The sequence below is a fragment of the Danio rerio genome, chromosome 15 (assembly GCF_049306965.1).
Source record: "Danio rerio strain Tuebingen ecotype United States chromosome 15, GRCz12tu, whole genome shotgun sequence".
Taxonomy (NCBI): Eukaryota; Metazoa; Chordata; class Actinopteri; order Cypriniformes; family Danionidae; genus Danio; species Danio rerio.
Window position 1 is genome coordinate 1,430,001 of NC_133190.1, and position 17,500 is coordinate 1,447,500.

The 17,500-nt window shown below is 39.2% G+C and overlaps 2 protein-coding genes across 2 annotated transcripts in view; one reads left to right on the forward strand and one right to left on the reverse strand.

Moving 5' to 3' along the window:
* Positions 1-17,500, reverse strand: part of kpna4 (karyopherin alpha 4 (importin alpha 3)) — a 408,827-nt gene that overhangs the window by 177,022 nt on the left and 214,305 nt on the right. The gene's annotated exons all lie outside the window — the stretch shown is intronic.
* schip1 (schwannomin interacting protein 1) overlaps positions 5,708-17,500 on the forward strand; it is a gene marked incomplete at its 3' end in the record, with an annotated part of 37,163 nt that continues 25,370 nt past the window's right edge. Inside the window, 2 exon segments of the mRNA NM_001017906.1 lie at positions 5,708-5,816; positions 15,563-15,681. Of these exon segments, the coding sequence (NP_001017906.1) occupies positions 5,787-5,816; positions 15,563-15,681 (149 nt within the window). The 5' untranslated portion in view covers positions 5,708-5,786.

Consider the following 17,500-nt stretch of genomic DNA (forward strand, 5'->3'; position numbering starts at 1 on the left):
TAACATCAGAAGTGGACAGAGCAGAGATCAACATCCCATAATACAGTTCACCAACACTCGTGCATCATGGATACTGGTCATGAACAGATACACTTTACACTGTCGGCATAATTCATACAGTGTTGATCAGTAGCTGACTGTTATCTGCTGCTCATCACTATATTTGGATGCTTTCAAGTTCAGGATTGTGCATTTATGGCGCTTTATATAACGTAAACACACACACACACACATGCACACACACACACACACACACACACACACAATGCATTTGAAAATGGTATTACTTGATAACTGATAGAAAAAAAGAAAAACATTAAAAGGTGATGTCATCCTCTGTGTTGGAACACACACACACACACACACACACACACACACATCGCGATTACACATTTAATCCTCCATCCACTTCACTTCCTAATCTGCAATTGCCTATTTGAATATCACACTAACTGTACAAAAAAAAAAAAAAAAAAAAAATTACTAACACTTCCCTTCTTAGACTTTACAGACCTGAAACTTGCCTTTAGCACTTATTCATTGTTGCTCTTAGTTGTGTAAATTGCTTCCTTGTCCTCATTTGTAAGTCGCTTTGGATAAAAGCGTCTGCTAAATGACTAAATGTAAATGTAAATGTTTATGTGTCATGAAAGGGATTTGACAATCATTTAATGGCCGCAGTTATGCGTGCTTTTACTACTGTAGGCAGGATATGATGTCATCAGTGCTCAACACATTGGCTGTTTCTCAATATGCGTTCTTCAGCGGTCTTGCATTCTCGTGCAACGTCATCATCAGCTGCCTAAGTTCAGTTTCAATACTAAAGACCGCAAATACAGAGAACGCGTGAAACTTCCCGGATGTGTTCTTGATATCGAGGACGCACTGATGCAGACTTGAGCACCGAACTCGCTCTGGAAGTCTTCTAAACTGTATAACTTTGGTCAGATGTTTTGGGTCTCCTTCCACAAGCTTCTCACAATAGTTTGCAGGAATTTCGGCCCATTCCTCCTGACAGAATTGCTGTAACTGAGGCAGATTTGTAGGCTGTCTTGCTCGCACAAGCTTTTTTAACTCTGCATACACATTTTCTATAGGATTGAGATCAGGGCTTTGTGATGGCCACTCCAAAACATTCACTCTGTTGTTCTTAAAGCACATTTGAACTCATTTGGCAGTGTGCTTAGGGTCATGGTCTGTCTGGAAGACCCATTTGTGGCCAAGTTTTAATTTCCTGGCTGATGTCTTGAGATGTTGCTTCAGTATTTCTCCATAATGTTCTTTCTTCATGATGCCATCTATGCTGTGAAGGGGTCCCTCCTGCAGCAAAACAGCCCCACAACATGATGCTGCTGCCTCCATACTTCACAGTTGGGATGGTGTTCCTAGGCTTGTGCGCTTTCCCCTTTGTCCTCCAAATGTAAGGCCGTACTCACACTAGGTACAGTTGCCTCGAACCGGGCCAAAGCACGCTTGTCCCCCCTCCCGTCTCCCCCGACGGCCCGCGCTCACACCATATCGGGCCTCGGCACGCTTACGTCATCGCTGCTGCGCTGTTCAGAAGCGCTCTCTATGGCAAGCCTTTTTAGCATTTAAATCTTTGTTCTGACTCCATAAATATATTTAGAGATATCTCTAATTATATTTTGACTAGTCATAATTATAATTCGACTAGTCAGAATAACAATTAGAGATATCTGCAATTACAATTGTATTAGTACGAAATCAGATTGGAGATATCTGCAAATATATTATGACTAGTCATATTCCTCCATTGACTTCCATTGAAAAATATTTGCAGATATCTCTAACTGAGTTTTTACTAGTCATACATTTGGAGATGTCTTTAATTCGTAATATTTAGAGATATTTACAAATATATTTGAAGATATCTCTAATTAATTTACTAATAGTCGAATTACAGTTGTAGATATCTTGAATTGGATTTTTGACGAGTCAAAACTCAGAGATATCTGCAAATATTTTTCAATGGAAGTCAATGGAGGAATAAGACTAGTCATAATATATTTGCAGATATCTCCAATCTGATTTCGTACTAATACAATTGTAATTGCAGATATCTATAATTGTCATTCTGACAAGTCGAATTATAATAATGACTTGTCAAAATATATAATTATATCTCTAAATATATTTATGGATAGTCAGAACAAGGTTTAAATGTTAAAACGGCTTGCCATACGCTCTCACTCAGCAGCACAGTGGAGATTTCTCTAGTTATATCGTTTCAGTCGTTTGTTATGCAGTGACATGCAGTCAAATATTTCGCCAAACAGTCCTTAGGGATGCGGGGACACGCAGTCAGATAAGCAGTGTGTTTGAGCTTTTCCTTCAATACTATTCTACAGTTGTGCCTCACATTCACTCAAATGTAGCCAATCAGAAACTTCCAAAACCCTGACATCATCATCTGAGCTTTTTCCAGAGGCAGATTAATCTGATTGTGTGTAAACTTGACTTTCAAGACAAGTTATAACGATTTCTCAAATAATCTCTCTCATTATTCTGCTATTAAGCAGAACAGAAACACATGTGATCATCCTGACTTACCTAAAAGAGAAAAAGTTTAGTCACATTAACATCTTTTACATAATAGGAGCCCTTTAACAGGACATTTAAAATGACAATAACCCAGGATTTAGAGTAGTGGGAAACATATAATGAGCTGCTTTGGCGATTCAGCTTGTGTGTGTTGTGCTTACTAATATATACTCATGTCCATCCACCTGTAGTCAAGCCGTGTAGTTAGTAGGATGTTTTTCAGCAGCCCTGATGAATGAATGAGCGAGTGTTAGTCAGGAGAGAGTTAATCTGCTTTCTGTGCACAGATGGTACACGCAGATTAAACTCCCTCCTGTTTATCCAAGAGAAAGCCTCGCGCTGGATACATGTGACTCAGTCAGATTCGTCTCTGAAGCCCTTTCTGGATGAGCTCAAACACTACAGGACATGAAACAAACATTAAAGGGCGCCTATTATGCCTCCTTTTACAAGTTTCTGCTGAAAATAGCACACAGATCATGTTCTCCAGCTCTCTGAAACAGACTCTTTCAGGCTTTGATCTTAATTGGGGTGTTTTGGTGACTGTCGCTTTAAATGCAAATGAGTTTGTGCTCTTGTTCTGAAGAGGGCGGAGCTACTGATGCCTGTGGGTCAGCATAGTGGCAGATTCAAAAACAAGACTAGCATCCTATGCTAATGAGGGAGAGATGGTCTCTAGTGGGCGGGGCTTTCCCCCTCTGATGACATCATACAAAGGGAGAATGTCAATCAAAGTGTTTCTGCAGACTGATTCCATCAAGTCTGATTATAAACAATACAGTTAATACATGATGACCATTAGAGGCTGGAGATATTCACACACTGCTGACACACAACTGTGTTTAAACCCCTTTTAGAAGTGATTAGCATAAAAGGTCCCCTTTAACTTATACGGGTATATTGTTGTGTGGAGTTTGCATGTTCTCCCCGTGTTGGCGTGGGTTTCCTCCGGGTGCTCTTTTTCCCAGGCCAAACACATGCAGTATAGGAATAATCTAAAATGGCCGTAGTGTATGTGTATGAAAGAGTGTGTATGGGTGTTTCCCAGTGTTGACTTGCAGCTGGACGGACATCAGCTGCGTAAAACATATGCTGGATAACCCCTTATTAATAAAGGGACTAAGCCGAAAAGGAAATGAATGATTGAAATTGGCTAGAGTGTATGTGAACGTGAGTGTGTATGGGTGTTTCCCAGTACTGGGTTGGTTGTACTGAATTGATACTTTAAAGGGCCATGAAACCCGCTCGTTTCAGCAGGGTGTTTTCACACCTCTACTTTGGAAAAAGTCAGAAGAGTGGGCGTGTCCAGCTCTGTTTAGGGGGGAGTGTCGGAGGAAGAAAAGTGGGATGGTGTGGGAGTGTCTATTTGGGCGCGCTGAGTTTCAGAGTCAAAACACACACACACACACACACACACACACACACACACACACAGGGGAGAAAGTGACTGTGTTTACATGGACATCTGTAGTCGAATTATTTGCCAAATTATTAAATGTTGGACTTTAACTGCAGTTTGGCTCTTTCATTCAGGGAATTCATTCATGCCCCTCGCGACAAACAAGATATTTGATTCGAGGAACTGCTGTAAGCGTGTATTTTTCATGCAATGTTTGATACCGCACGGCGAATGAGAGAAAAAAACCCTCAGCATTTCCCGGAAACTTAGATGCACACGGCAGGTAGCGTCAGAAAGCCGCGTGTGTTATTCCGGTCACAAAATGCGGTGAAAATCCTCCACGATGGTAATAGTTTGGTTGTGGTGCTAACATGTTTACACTCGGTGCAATAGTTAGTTCGATACGAACAAACTGAATAAACAAAGAGCACTGGTCGCTCACTTACCAAATCTGTAGAGACAGGACAATCACCAGCAACTAGAGCCGCGTCTTTATTAAGAGGAGACTACAAGCAAATCCGGATCTCAGCGTTTGCAGATGAGAACAGCTCTCAGGTAAACAATAATCCTCCTTAGACACGTAAGTTATTGTTGTGGAGCGTCGCGTACACTGTTAATCCACACGTGACTCCAGCTGAGCTCTCACAGAGAGAAAATGAAAACAAAACTTCACTGCAGCAAACTATAAAAGCAACACTTCACGCTTGTTTTGCCAACACAACGTGGCGTCTCTGTCGTCTAAACACTGTGACAGTAATGAATATTAATGAAGTTGCACAATAGAGCGCGCTGATTGGTTTGAACCAAGCTTTACTCATGCATTAATGCAGCACACTGTAAGACGTAATAAGACACACTCTGGCACAGACGTCCAGTCTGCACGCTGGAATACACGCTATTATCTCATGACCGTGACGCAGCTTCAAAAATTAGTTTCAAACCGGAAGTACGAATTTGCTTGAAATAACGCAAAAACAACCAATTTACACTTTTTAGTGAGATATAGGTGTCCTAATAGTGTTTTTAGCAGTGTGGGACACATATACCACTGTCAACAGCTCAACACATGTGTTTTGGTGTTTCGTGACCCTTTAAGTTTTGCCTAGTTCATTAACAGATAAGCTGAAGTCTCTGAATGTGTGTTTGTTGTGTGTAGAGGAGTGTCTGAATTGAAAGAGATCAGTTGTCTTCAGCTGCTCAAGTTAAAGTTATTTATTTACCCTTATGCAAATGAGGGACCCAAACAGCACCTGTTCTGAAACGGTGTTAAACGTCGAGGGCATCTGCTAACACACACACACTATAGAAGTGCCTCAAGAGTGTGTGTTTGTCCACTTGTTGTTTGCCTTGAGCCTTCAGGAATGTGCGAGGATCCGACAGAAACACCGGAGCATTTGCATTCCTCCGCGCTGCAGGAATGTGCACAGAAAGACCCTTTATTTGCTGCGCTCCTCCTCCTCCCACGGCTTTTCTTCCTTTTATCCCTCTTTCTCTCTCGCTTTTTCAGTCCGTGGGATGTTTCCTCCCCCGCTCCGCTCCCATAAAGGTCACTCCGCCCGCTCTCTTATCTCTGGCCCCGCCTCCACAGCTTACGACGCGCTCTGATTGGGCTGCAGCGAGTAGCTCCGCCCACTGCTCCTCAAGCAATCCAGTGTCTCCAGAACCCCACCCTCTGTTCCTGTCTGTGCGATCACCGTACGCAAACACACACACACACACAGACTTGAAGGAGACTGAATCACACACACACACACGCCCGCACGGTTTGTTCTGTCGGCTGGGTGTGTTTCGCGTGTTTGCTGTGGATCTAGAGATGCAGTGAGAGATGGTGCATCAGGACAGCTGCTCCTATCAGGTAGACCAGAGCTGTTATTACTGTTATATTATTTAACCATAAGATCAAATGGAGAGTTTGAATCAGGGAAATCTCGTGTGTGTGTGTGTGTGTGTGTGTGTGTGTGTGTGTGTGTGTGTGTGTGTGTGTGTGTCCTCCATAATGTCTGTAATCAAAGTCAGTTCTCTCTTTTTGAGATGTATTTTGAAAAAGGGGACTCATGTTAGTCTGGTTTGATCTCTGTTTACTCATATGGCCAAAATGCATATGTATGTGTGCGCGTATATGTGTGTGTGTATTTAAATATGGATGTTTTTGTATATTTTGATATATATAATACACAAAAAAAATGGCCAGATATAGACTGAAAAAGGTCTTGCATGCAGAACTGTTGCAAACAATTTATTTGTGTTGAATTTAAACAAACAAATTTAATTTAATAATGTTCAACTTAATTTGTTTGTTTAAATTCGGCCCAAATAAGTTGTTTACAACAGTTAACATAAAAAAAAAAATTTGAGTAAATCCAAGACATCATCTTTGAATAATTTTTTTCCGTGTAGTCTATTTGCTTTAATATTTTTAGCAATAAATTTACATAAATGTGTTTTCTACAAACACATTTTTTTATATATTTTTATATATAAATTATATATATTTATTATATAAATTATATATAAAATATATATTTTAATATATAAATATATATTATTTTAATATAAGTTATATATATATATATATATATATATATATATATATATATATATATATATATATTTATTTATATATATAATCTGTGTTTCAATATATATATTGCCATATATTCTGCATATATTTCAATCCAAGAATATATATTCATGTGTATAACATTAAGAAAATATAATTGAGTTCACCCCATTTTGAAAATGAATATTTTCCTCCATTTCTCAGTGAATATAGGCAATGTATTTTGGTGCATTTAAACAAAACAGATTTATTAAACAGATACATTTATTAAAATTATATTTTAATCAGAAACATATTTAGAAACTGAAAGAAAATACAATTAAATTCAAGCAAAATATTGCAAAAATAAAATTACAACCCACAAAATGTCAACCGAATTAAAATAAAATGTTTTGCTTTCCTTGATTTTTTCCTCTTTTTACAATTTGTCAAAATTTTAATACAAAAATTTGTGTTTAATTTTTTTCTGTAACATATAAATGTGGCTGCACTAGTTTTTGAACTCTTATCGTAAGTTATTTTGTTAGATAAGCTCCAGATTTGGCTTCAGTACTGATTAATCTAATGTAGATTTAAATTCAGAATTATTCGCCCCCCTGTTTATTTTTTTTTCCTTGTTTTCTGTTTAGCTGAGAGCAGATTTTCTTCAACATATTTCTAATCATAATAGTTTTAATAACTCATCTCTAATAAATGATTTATCTTTGCCATGATGACAGCACATAATATTAGACTAGATATTCTTCAAGACACTAGTGTTCAGCTTAAAGTGACATTTAAAGGCTTCACTAGGGTAATTAGGGTAACTAGGCAGGTTATACTATAATGATGGTTTGTTCTGTAGACTATCGAAAACAAATATATAGTCTAAATGGGCTAATATTTTTGTCTTTAAAATGGTGTTTAAAAAATTAAAAACTGCTTTTATTCTAGCCGAAATTCAACAAATAAGACTTTCTCCAGAAGAAAAAATATTATCAGACACACTGTGAACATTTCCTGAATCTGCTCAACATCATTTGGGAAATATTTTAAAAAGAGAAAAAAATTAAAGGGGGGCGAATAATTCTGTATATCTATGTACATTAAGGTTGTTTTAGTAAACAAAAACTATTCGTCAAAAAACATTTTCGTTAACTAAAAAAAACATAATAAACAAAAGTAAAAACCTAAACCTAACAGCTGTTAATGACAACAGTAAAATGAGCCTATTTCCCCTCCAAAAGTGGGCTGTTCCTTAAAAAAAACTCAATTTCAGTCTGAAAACAGTGGCTCAGTGGTTAGCACTGTGGCCTCACAGCAAGAAGGTCACTGGTTTGAGTCCCGGCTGGGTCAGTTGGTGTTTCTGTGTGGAGTTTGCATGTTCTCCCCGTGTTGGTGTGGGTTTCCTCCGGGTGCTCTGGTTTCCCCCACAGTCCAAACACTTGCACTACAGGGGAATTGGGTTAGCTAAATTGGGGGCAGTGTATGTGTGTGTATGGGTGTTTCCCAGTGTGGAATAGTTGGCGGTTCATTCTGCTGTGGCAACCTCTGAAATAGAGACTACGCTGAAGGAGAACGAATGAGTGCTGCAAATCTTCTTCCTCTTCACAAAACCATGCTGGATTCAGAGAGAGGGAGAGATGCGTGTAACATGATGGTTGACTTTCCACAGGAAACCACAGCAGACTGTTCACAGATTTATTTTAGGAGAGAGCGAGCTTTGAGAACAGGAGGTTTACAAGGAAAGAGAGCGTGTGTGAAGTTCACTACTTGAATAATTTATGATGGAATAAACCAATGCGTCTATTCAGCAAAGATGGTTGATAATCATCGGGGGGGGGGTCGCTTCACCTAATTAACACTTGATCCTCCTGGTGGAAATCTGAACGAGATGTATGGCAGGTCAGCCCTTTAAATAGTGTAAAATAGTGGGTAATATTAAAATACAAATACTACACAGTCAGAAATAAAGGTACTAAATCTGTCACTGGGTTGGAACGTTTTCAAAAGGTGCATTTTTGTTCCTAACAGGGTAGGGTTGCACCAGCTGATCGTACTGAACTATAAAAAAATAATAATCTTGGCGAAATTAAAGTGAAATGTTCAGTTTCAGAGGGGCCTAAATTAAACTGTTTTCCCATGTTGTGCCAGTCAGTTACAATTTAATTACAGTTTTTCTAGTTTGCTTTGACCTGGTTAAAGAAGCTAGGTTCCTCTTCATTTTCATTATCACTATCCCAGCAGAGCAGAGGACCACTCTTGCACATGTGTAAACCCTTTCTCATTGGGTTGACACATTTTCCCCACCATTTTTCCATACAATTAACACAGATGTCATTCAAGCAGTCCAAACTCCATTGTTTTAGTTTTAGTAACAGAATCCATCTATTCCTAACTATTAAAAACTACCAACATCAGTATGAAATCACTGAAGCACCGGTTTGACACTCCTTCACACAAATCTTCAATTAGCCATCATTCTGCAAACCTTATATAAACGATGGGAGGTCTGTGTTGTTCTGTGCCAGCATTGATGGAGGAGGTCAGTATGGCCATGTCCTATACTCCCAATAGTTTTGACTGTATATTAGTTTACATGTGTTTTCTCTAATATTTACAGTATTTTATTACTTTTGTCTGTTTTTTTATGTACAGTATTTCAGTTTTCAGCCACAGTTTGAAAAATGTCATGAATTCAATATATATTCAATCAAAGCACATCTTATTCTTGATGCAACTCTTTGCAAAAAGGCGAATTTGACAGCCCAAATAGAGACAGCAAATGCCATTGGCTATAAGCTACAATGGCAAGCAATGGTGGTGCATTTTGAGTTCTGTATTTTGTATTTTGTTGGGCATTGTGTAATGATTAATTGAAAGAGCTCATATACTTGTTTGCAAGTTGTGTTGTTTGAAGGTAAAACGAAATGTTTTGACATGATATGTGCCTTTTGCAAGCAAAATGTGTCACTTTGACCATGAGTGCTGCTGTTTAGGCCTGTGTGTTAACCGTTTTGAAAATGTGGAGTTTCAGTTGACAACTGCATCCAAGCAATCGAGAAAAACTGTAATTTAATCAAATAATGTGAAAGAGCAGGACAGGCGTTTACAAATTCGCAACATTTACCTCGGTGGAACAAACTCGGGTGAAAGTGTGAGACACTTCAGAAACTCGCGAGAAAGGAGATGTCTGCTTATTTATGCCACTCTGTCTGATAAAATATTTTAAAACACCTTGAAGGGTAGCTGTTCCATGCGAGGAGGCCGCGCAGAAGCTGGATCTGATCTGTCTGATGACCGAGACAGGTTCCCCGGCTCAGGTGCTGATAATGAGACTGCGGTATTTGTCTCTAGTTTTAGGCCTTTTGGCAAATATCTCTATTAAGTTTTGCTGTTTTAAAGAGCGTTTACTCATTTTAACCTTGTTTTAAAACAATACCTATCTGAATGGTGATTTTTAGGTGCATAAAATCCACCAGTATAACTAAAGCCAGTAGATTTCTTTACCCATCTCCCACCATGCAAGTAGGCCTACATCAGGGGTCGGCAACCCGCGGCTCTAGAGCCGCATGCAGCTCTTTAGCGCCGCCCCAGTGGCTCCCTGGAGTTTTTTTTAAAAAATGTTTGAAAACGGAAAAAGATGGGGGAGGTAAATATATTTTTGTTTTAATATGGTTTCTATAGGAGGACAAACAATCTTAACGTTTTCCAATGCTGTAAAAGTGTGTAGAATATTTATTTTCAACATTTCTGTCAACGAAGATTTGCGTCATAGCCTGCGACACACGGAATAGGCAGGTGGCTGTTGTAAACTATCCGGCGGCTGTGTGATGCGCCATGGAGCGTAAGCTGTCTTTGCCAAAGATGTACAGCGGGGCACGCTCTCTCATTTTCCCTTCCTGAGAGAATTCAAAGAAGCCCATCCCGATCACTCACTCAACAGTGATTATTTACAAGGTGCGATCGTTGATATGCAAACTGCATTTGGGAGCAGATTTTGCGAGTGGCGAAAGGAAAAAACGAGACTGTCTTGTCACACACCCCTGGAGAATGACCCTTCCTTGTTGAGCACATTCCCAGTAAGGGGCACGTTATGCACGTTCATTTTGATGTTGTTTTTTGGAATCCTCAAAATAAAAAAACATCAAAAATCTGATTTCTTTACTACATTTCTTTAATTTCATCAAAGCAAAACATGATGCAATAACATTGTAATGAAGTTAAACTTGAACATTAAGCATAATGCATTAATATTGTAATGAAGTTAAACTTGATAATTAAGCATAATGCATTAATATTGTAATGAAGTTAAACTTGATAATTAAGCATAATGCATTAATATTGTAATGAAGTTAAACTTGATAATTAAGCATAATGCATTAATATTGTAATGAAGTTAAACTTGATAATTAAGCATAATGCATTAATATTGTAATGAAGTTAAACTTGATAATTAAGCATAATGCATTAATATTGTAATGAAGTTAAACTTGATAATTAAGCATAATGCATTAATATTGTAATGAAGTTAAACTTGATAATTAAGCATAATGCATTAATATTGTAATGAAGTTAAACTTGATAATTAAGCATAATGCATTAATATTGTAATGAAGTTAAACTTGATAATTAAGCATAATGCATTAATATTGTAATGAAGTTAAACTTGATAATTAAGCATAATGCATTAATATTGTAATGAAGTTAAACTTGATAATTAAGCATAATGCATTAATATTGTAATGAAGTTAAACTTGATAATTAAGCATAATGCATTAATATTGTAATGAAGTTAAACTTGATAATTAAGCATAATTCATTAATATTGTAATGAAGTTAAACTTGATAATTAAGCATAATGCATTAATATTGTAATGAAGTTAAACTTGATAATTAAGCATAATGCATTAATATTGTAATGAAATTAAACTTGATAATTAAGCATAATGCATTAATATTGTAATGAAGTTAAACTTGATAATTAAGCATAATGCATTAATATTGTAATGAAGTTAAACTTGATAATTAAGCATAATGCATTAATATTGTAATGAAGTTAAACTTGATAATTAAGCATAATTCATTAATATTGTAATGAAGTTAAACTTGATAATTAAGCATAATGCATTAATATTGTAATGAAGTTAAACTTGATAATTAAGCATAATTCATTAATATTGTAATGAAGTTAAACTTGATAATTAAGCATAATGCATTAATATTGTAATGAAGTTAAACTTGATAATTAAGCATAATGCATTAATATTGTAATGAAGTTAAACTTGATAATTAAGCATAATTCATTAATATTGTAATGAAGTTAAACTTGATAATTAAGCATAATTCATTAATATTGTAATGAAGTTAAACTTGATAATTAAGCATAATTCATTAATATTGTAATGAAGTTAAACTTGATAATTAAGCATAATGCATTAATATTGTAATGAAGTTAAACTTGATAATTAAGCATAATGCATTAATATTGTAATGAAGTTAAACTTGAACATTAAACATAATGCATTAATATACTGTAATTAAGTTAAACTTGAGACGGCATTGTACAACAGAGTAGTCACGTGGCGCGTCATTCTCTACAGGATGCACTGCAGGGGAAAAAAACATTTAATCATTAAGGCTCAGTGTGTATTTGTAGCCAACTAAATCATTTTTATAGTAGGCTAATATAGCTAATATAAATACATACAGCATGTGTTGCCTTCATTATAAGGCTTATATAAGGCTTCTAATTTTTTGCGGCTCCAGACATATTTGTTTTTGTTTTTTTTGGTCCAGTATGGCTCTTTCAACATGGCTCTTTGCCGACCCCTGGCCTACATACACACTTTAAAACACACACCTTCATTTGTTGTCATTCTTTCGTGCTTTATCAATATATCGTAGTGTGTGCTGTTTAATAACCAATCTAAATTATGTAATAAAAAAATTAAAAAGCTGCATTAATTCGCGCCCTCTCATGGTACGCACTGTGCGTACAGCCGTACACCTGCAGGCGCCACTGTTCCTTAGACACGTATTTCTGTCGCGCGTTGTGTGCACTGTAATCCACACGGGAGTCCAGCTGCACTCTCATAGCGGGAAAATGAAAACAAAACAACAAAACCCTACTAAAAAACTGCTTAAACCAGCCTAGGCTGGTTGACCAGGCTGGTTTTAGAGGGGTTTTGGCCATTTCTCTCTATTCAGGGCGGCAGAATAGAGAGCGCGGTGTCCAGCTTGCTCCGGCCCTGCCGTCAGCTCATCATCACAGTGCTTCAGTATTATTATTTTTCTATTATTATAACCTCCAGAACTGTCTTGAGCATCTGTCTGCCCTCCCAAACAGCGTCTCACGCCTCCAAAAGCCACCGCATTCACCATGTTCACTGCGTTTTGTCTTCATCTCCTGAGGCGCAGCTCATTTATTAGAGAAGAACTAAGACCAGTGGCAAATCCCAACACACTCAACTGCACTACTGACTGAGATCTGCTCCAGTTTACCAGGAAGAGATGACTGTGCTCTCTTTAGTCTCTCATTGGATGGAAACGCTGCTTTATTCACTAAGGTTTTATCCAATATTACAGTTTCGCATTAGCATCTTTGAATGGAGACAGAGCGACTTGCAGTGATGTGCATGAGGAAGTGGAAAAGAAAGCATTTTTCTGTCTTATATTGTAGTGCAGATCAGCAGCAGACAGCAGGAGGAGCTGAACCCAGATCAGATAAAACTGAATCACAAACATGAAGGAAATGAGGGAGAGACAGAGCGCTGATAATGAAGAGAAAGAGAGAGAGAGAGAGAGAGAGAGAGTTATTGATGTAGAGATCAGACAGCAGAAATGAGACTCAATAACAGCGCAGGTGAGGAGCAGAGAGAGGAAATGATGCATGTGTGTGTGTGTGTGTGTGTTGTGTGTTGGGGACGGGGCCCAATCCTCCAGGGGCCCCTCCATTAGGCTGGTATCCAGGCAACCGTCCGCATGGAGACGACTGGTGCCGGCCTGTCTGTGTCTCCGCCTGAACACACACGTTATTTACACCTCACTGTACCCTGCACAGCCTCACACACACACACATGTAGAAACAAAACAATAATCATGGTATCAGCCTTCATATAAATAAAAAATAACAGTAAATTATAAACATGCACTGCAGTTTTATTAAAGAAGTTTATTGTAAATATTTAATATATGGCGGCACGGTGGCGCTGTGGGTAGCACAATCGCCTCACGGGGTCATTCATTCATATTCTTTTCGGCTTAGTCCCTTCATTAATCAGGGGTCGCCACAGCGTAATGAACCACCAACTATTTCAGCATATGTTTTACACAGTGGATGTCCTTCCAGCTGCAACCCATCACTGGGAAACACCCATACACTCTCATTCACACATACACTATGGCCAATTTAGTTGATCAATTCCCCTATAGCGCATGTGTTTGAACTGTGGGGGCAACCAGAGCACTCGGAGAAAACCCACGCCAACACAGGGAGAACATGCAAACTCCACACAGAATCACCAACTGACCCAGCCGAGACTCGAGCCAGCAACCTTCTTGCTGTGAGGCCACTGTGTCACAGTGCCACCCCAATTCTGATTGTTACTGTTGTTTTATTGACCCACGTAAACATTCACAGCAGTGTGTGTGTGTGTGTGTGTGTGTGTGTGTGTGTGTGTGTGTGTGTGTGTGTGTGTGTGTGTGTGTGTGCATGTGTTATATTGGGCTCAGGTGGGCGGATGTGGCTGGTAAGTCAGTTCAAATCACCCATAATCCTCTGGGCTCAGCAGTGAATGGAGCTTCCTGTGCTCTGATCCAGCAGACAAAACACTACAACAGATAATGAGCAGGAAACGTGTTTGTGTGTGTGTGTGTGTGTGTGTGTGTGTGTATGTGTGTGTGTGCGTGCGTGTGTTTGTGTGTGTGTGTGTGTGTGTGTGTGTGTGTGTGTGTGTGTGTGTGTGTGTGTGTGTGTGTGTTTGTGTGCGCTGCCCTTTGCTGGTGTGTGTGTGTGTCTGTGTGTGTGTGTGTGTATGTATGTGTGTGTGTGTGTGTGTGCGCTGCCCTTTGCTGGTGTGTGTGTGTGTTTGTGTGACAGTGCGTGTGTGTATGTGCTGCCCTCTGCTGGTGTGTGTGTGTGTGTGTGTGTGTGTGTGTGTGTGTGTGTGTGCGCATGCTGCCCTTATATGTGTTTAGATTATGCGTGTGAAGTTTTGCTGTTTTGTGTGTGTGTGTGTGTGTGTGTGTGTGCAGCCCTCTGCTGGTGTGTTTGTGTGTGTGTGTGTGTCTGTGTGTGTATATCTGCTGCCCTCTGCTGGTGTGTGTGTGTGTGTGTGTGTGTGTGTGTGTGTGTGTGTGTGTGTGTGTGTGTGTGTGTGTGTGTGTGTGTGCGTCTGCTGCCCTCTGCTGGTTTGTGTGTATGGGTGAATGTGATGCCTTTTGGTGTGTGTGTGTCTGTGTGTGTGTGTGTGTGTGTGTGTGTGTGTGTGTGTGTGTGTGTGTGTGCACATATGTGTCAGTTCCCTTATCTTGTGTGTGTGTGTGTGTGTGTGCTGCCCTTTGCTGGTGTGTGTGTGTGTGTGTGTGCTGCCCTCTGCTGGTGTTTGTGTGTGTGTGTGTTTCTGCTGCCCTCTGCTGGTTTGTGTGTGTATAGGTGCGTATGTGATGCCTTTTGGAGATGTGTGTGTATGTCTGCTTCTCTTTGGTGTGTGTGTGTGTGTGTGTGTGTGTGTGTGTGTGTGTGTGTGTGCGTGCACATAAGTGTCAGTTCCCTTATCTTGTGTGCGTGTGTGTGTGTGTGTGTGTGTGTGTGTGTGTGTGTGTGTAGTGAGTGTCTTCAGATCATGTTTGTGAAGGTTTGCTCTGTTGTGTGTGTGTGTGTGCTGCCCTCTACTGGTTCATGTGTGTGTATAACTGCTTCCCTCTATGTGTGTGTGCGTGTGTCTGCTGCCTTTATCTGGTGTAAGTGTGTATCTCTTGCCCTCTCCCTGGTGTGTGTGCGCGGGTAAGCATGTGTGTGTGCAGCACATCTACTCATGTCAGTTGTGTGTGTGTTTCAGGCCCAGAAGAATGAGCGCGAGTCTATCCGGCAGAAGTTGGCTCTGGGCAGTTTCTTTGACGATGGTCCGGGGATCTACAGCAGCTGCAGCAAGAGCGGCAAACCCAGCCTCTCCTCACGGTCAGTGTGTGTGTGTGTGTGTAACATGATGTAACATCTAATGTAAACATGAGAAAAGTACACAAGAGACGTGAGTATTACACTGTGAAAATCCCTCCAGCTTACACACTACCTGACAGAAGTCTTGTTGTGGATCTCGGTTGTAAGAGCAGCAATAATAACTGGTCTTCTAGTTGATCGTGTGTTAAAGTGGCAGAAGGTGGATTTCTCTGCTGAATCATCTGCTGATCTGCATCATCACCAATACTGCAGAAGACCTACTGGAACCAGCATGGACTCAAGATTCTCACAGAAATCAGTCAAGTTTGGTGAAGGAGACATCATGGTTTGGGGTTCATCATGCGAGAGATCTGCAGAGTGGATGATCAACATCAACAGCCTGAGGGATCAAGACATCTGTGCTGCCCATTACATTACAAACCACAGGAGAGGGACAATTCTCCAGCAGGATAGCGCTCCTTCTCATACTTCAGCCTCCACATCAAAGCTCCTGAAAGCAGAGAAGGTCAAGCTGCTCCAGGATTGGCCAGCCCAGTCACCAGACATGCACATTATTGAGCATGATGAAGGAGGAGGCGTTGAAGATGAATCTAAAGAGTCTTGATGAACTCGGGGAGTCCTGCTGAAGGCTTTCTTCTTCATCCCAGATGACTTTATTAATCAGTGATGTGAGTCATGTCAGAGATGTATGGATGCAGTCCTCCAAGCTCATGATGGAGTCAGACACAATATTGATTCTGTCTCCACTGCAGCAGGACTTTATATTCTATACTGGACATTATTCCTGTTCAGTGATGAGAGTTTAGTCTGAGCAGAGTCAGACCGCACTGTCCTCATCAAATCATTAATAATCAAGGCATGATCAGATTTTATTGAGCTCAAATAAGCAAAATCTAGAGGCCTTTACCTTTCATAGAGACACTTCTGACACCAAATGATCAACTAGAAGACAAATGATTATTTGTGTCCCTAAAACTTGGATAGGCGACAAGACTTTTATCAGGTAGTGTAAAAGACAAATTTGATTTTATCATTATGACTAGGTACTTATATTAAATTGACTGGGTTAAACCCTCCGATACATACCTGTCAACCCTCCCATTTCTCCTGGGATTCTCTCGTATTTCTCTAGTCTTTCTCTGAAGGGTGGCAAATAAACATTAAAGAGGCGATCCTCCCTATACACATACCGCAGAACCACCAGGGGCCGCCCTTGCTCTTAAATGTGAATCTGTTCTTCTGTTCTGTGCTTTCGTTTTGTTTAGGCAGGAAAACACTTTGAAATAAATGTAAAAACGGCGGGATTCATTTCCTTTTCATTACAGGTGCATGTACATGTGCAATCCTCAAAACATGTAGCGGTGCGTGACTGTCAGCAGATGCCCTCCATAGGGATAGATAGACTGTTTCCCAAACAGATTCTGTATTTGTGATTTGAAGCAGAGGGAAAGTCTGGGTTTTGCGTGCATGTTTGAACAGACGTATACACATAATTAATATTAATAACATCTAAAGATGTTGATCTTGGTGCTTTTTTTTTCAAACACAACTAATTTCATCCTAAATGAGCATAAAAAGTTAGAGAAGCAGTGGAATGCTTTCGTTATAACGTTATATGTGTGCATTTTTAAAGTGACTCTCTTTTATTTAATGTAATCAAACGAAAAAAATCTAAATAAATCTTTCATCCATTGCTCTTTAATCAGAATGTGTGAGTTATACAGTGAAGAAAAGATTAATGAGATTTGATAGCTTGATTCTATTTCATTTTAATAGATATATTAAAATATAATTTTAATAAGCTGAACTGTTTGCTGCT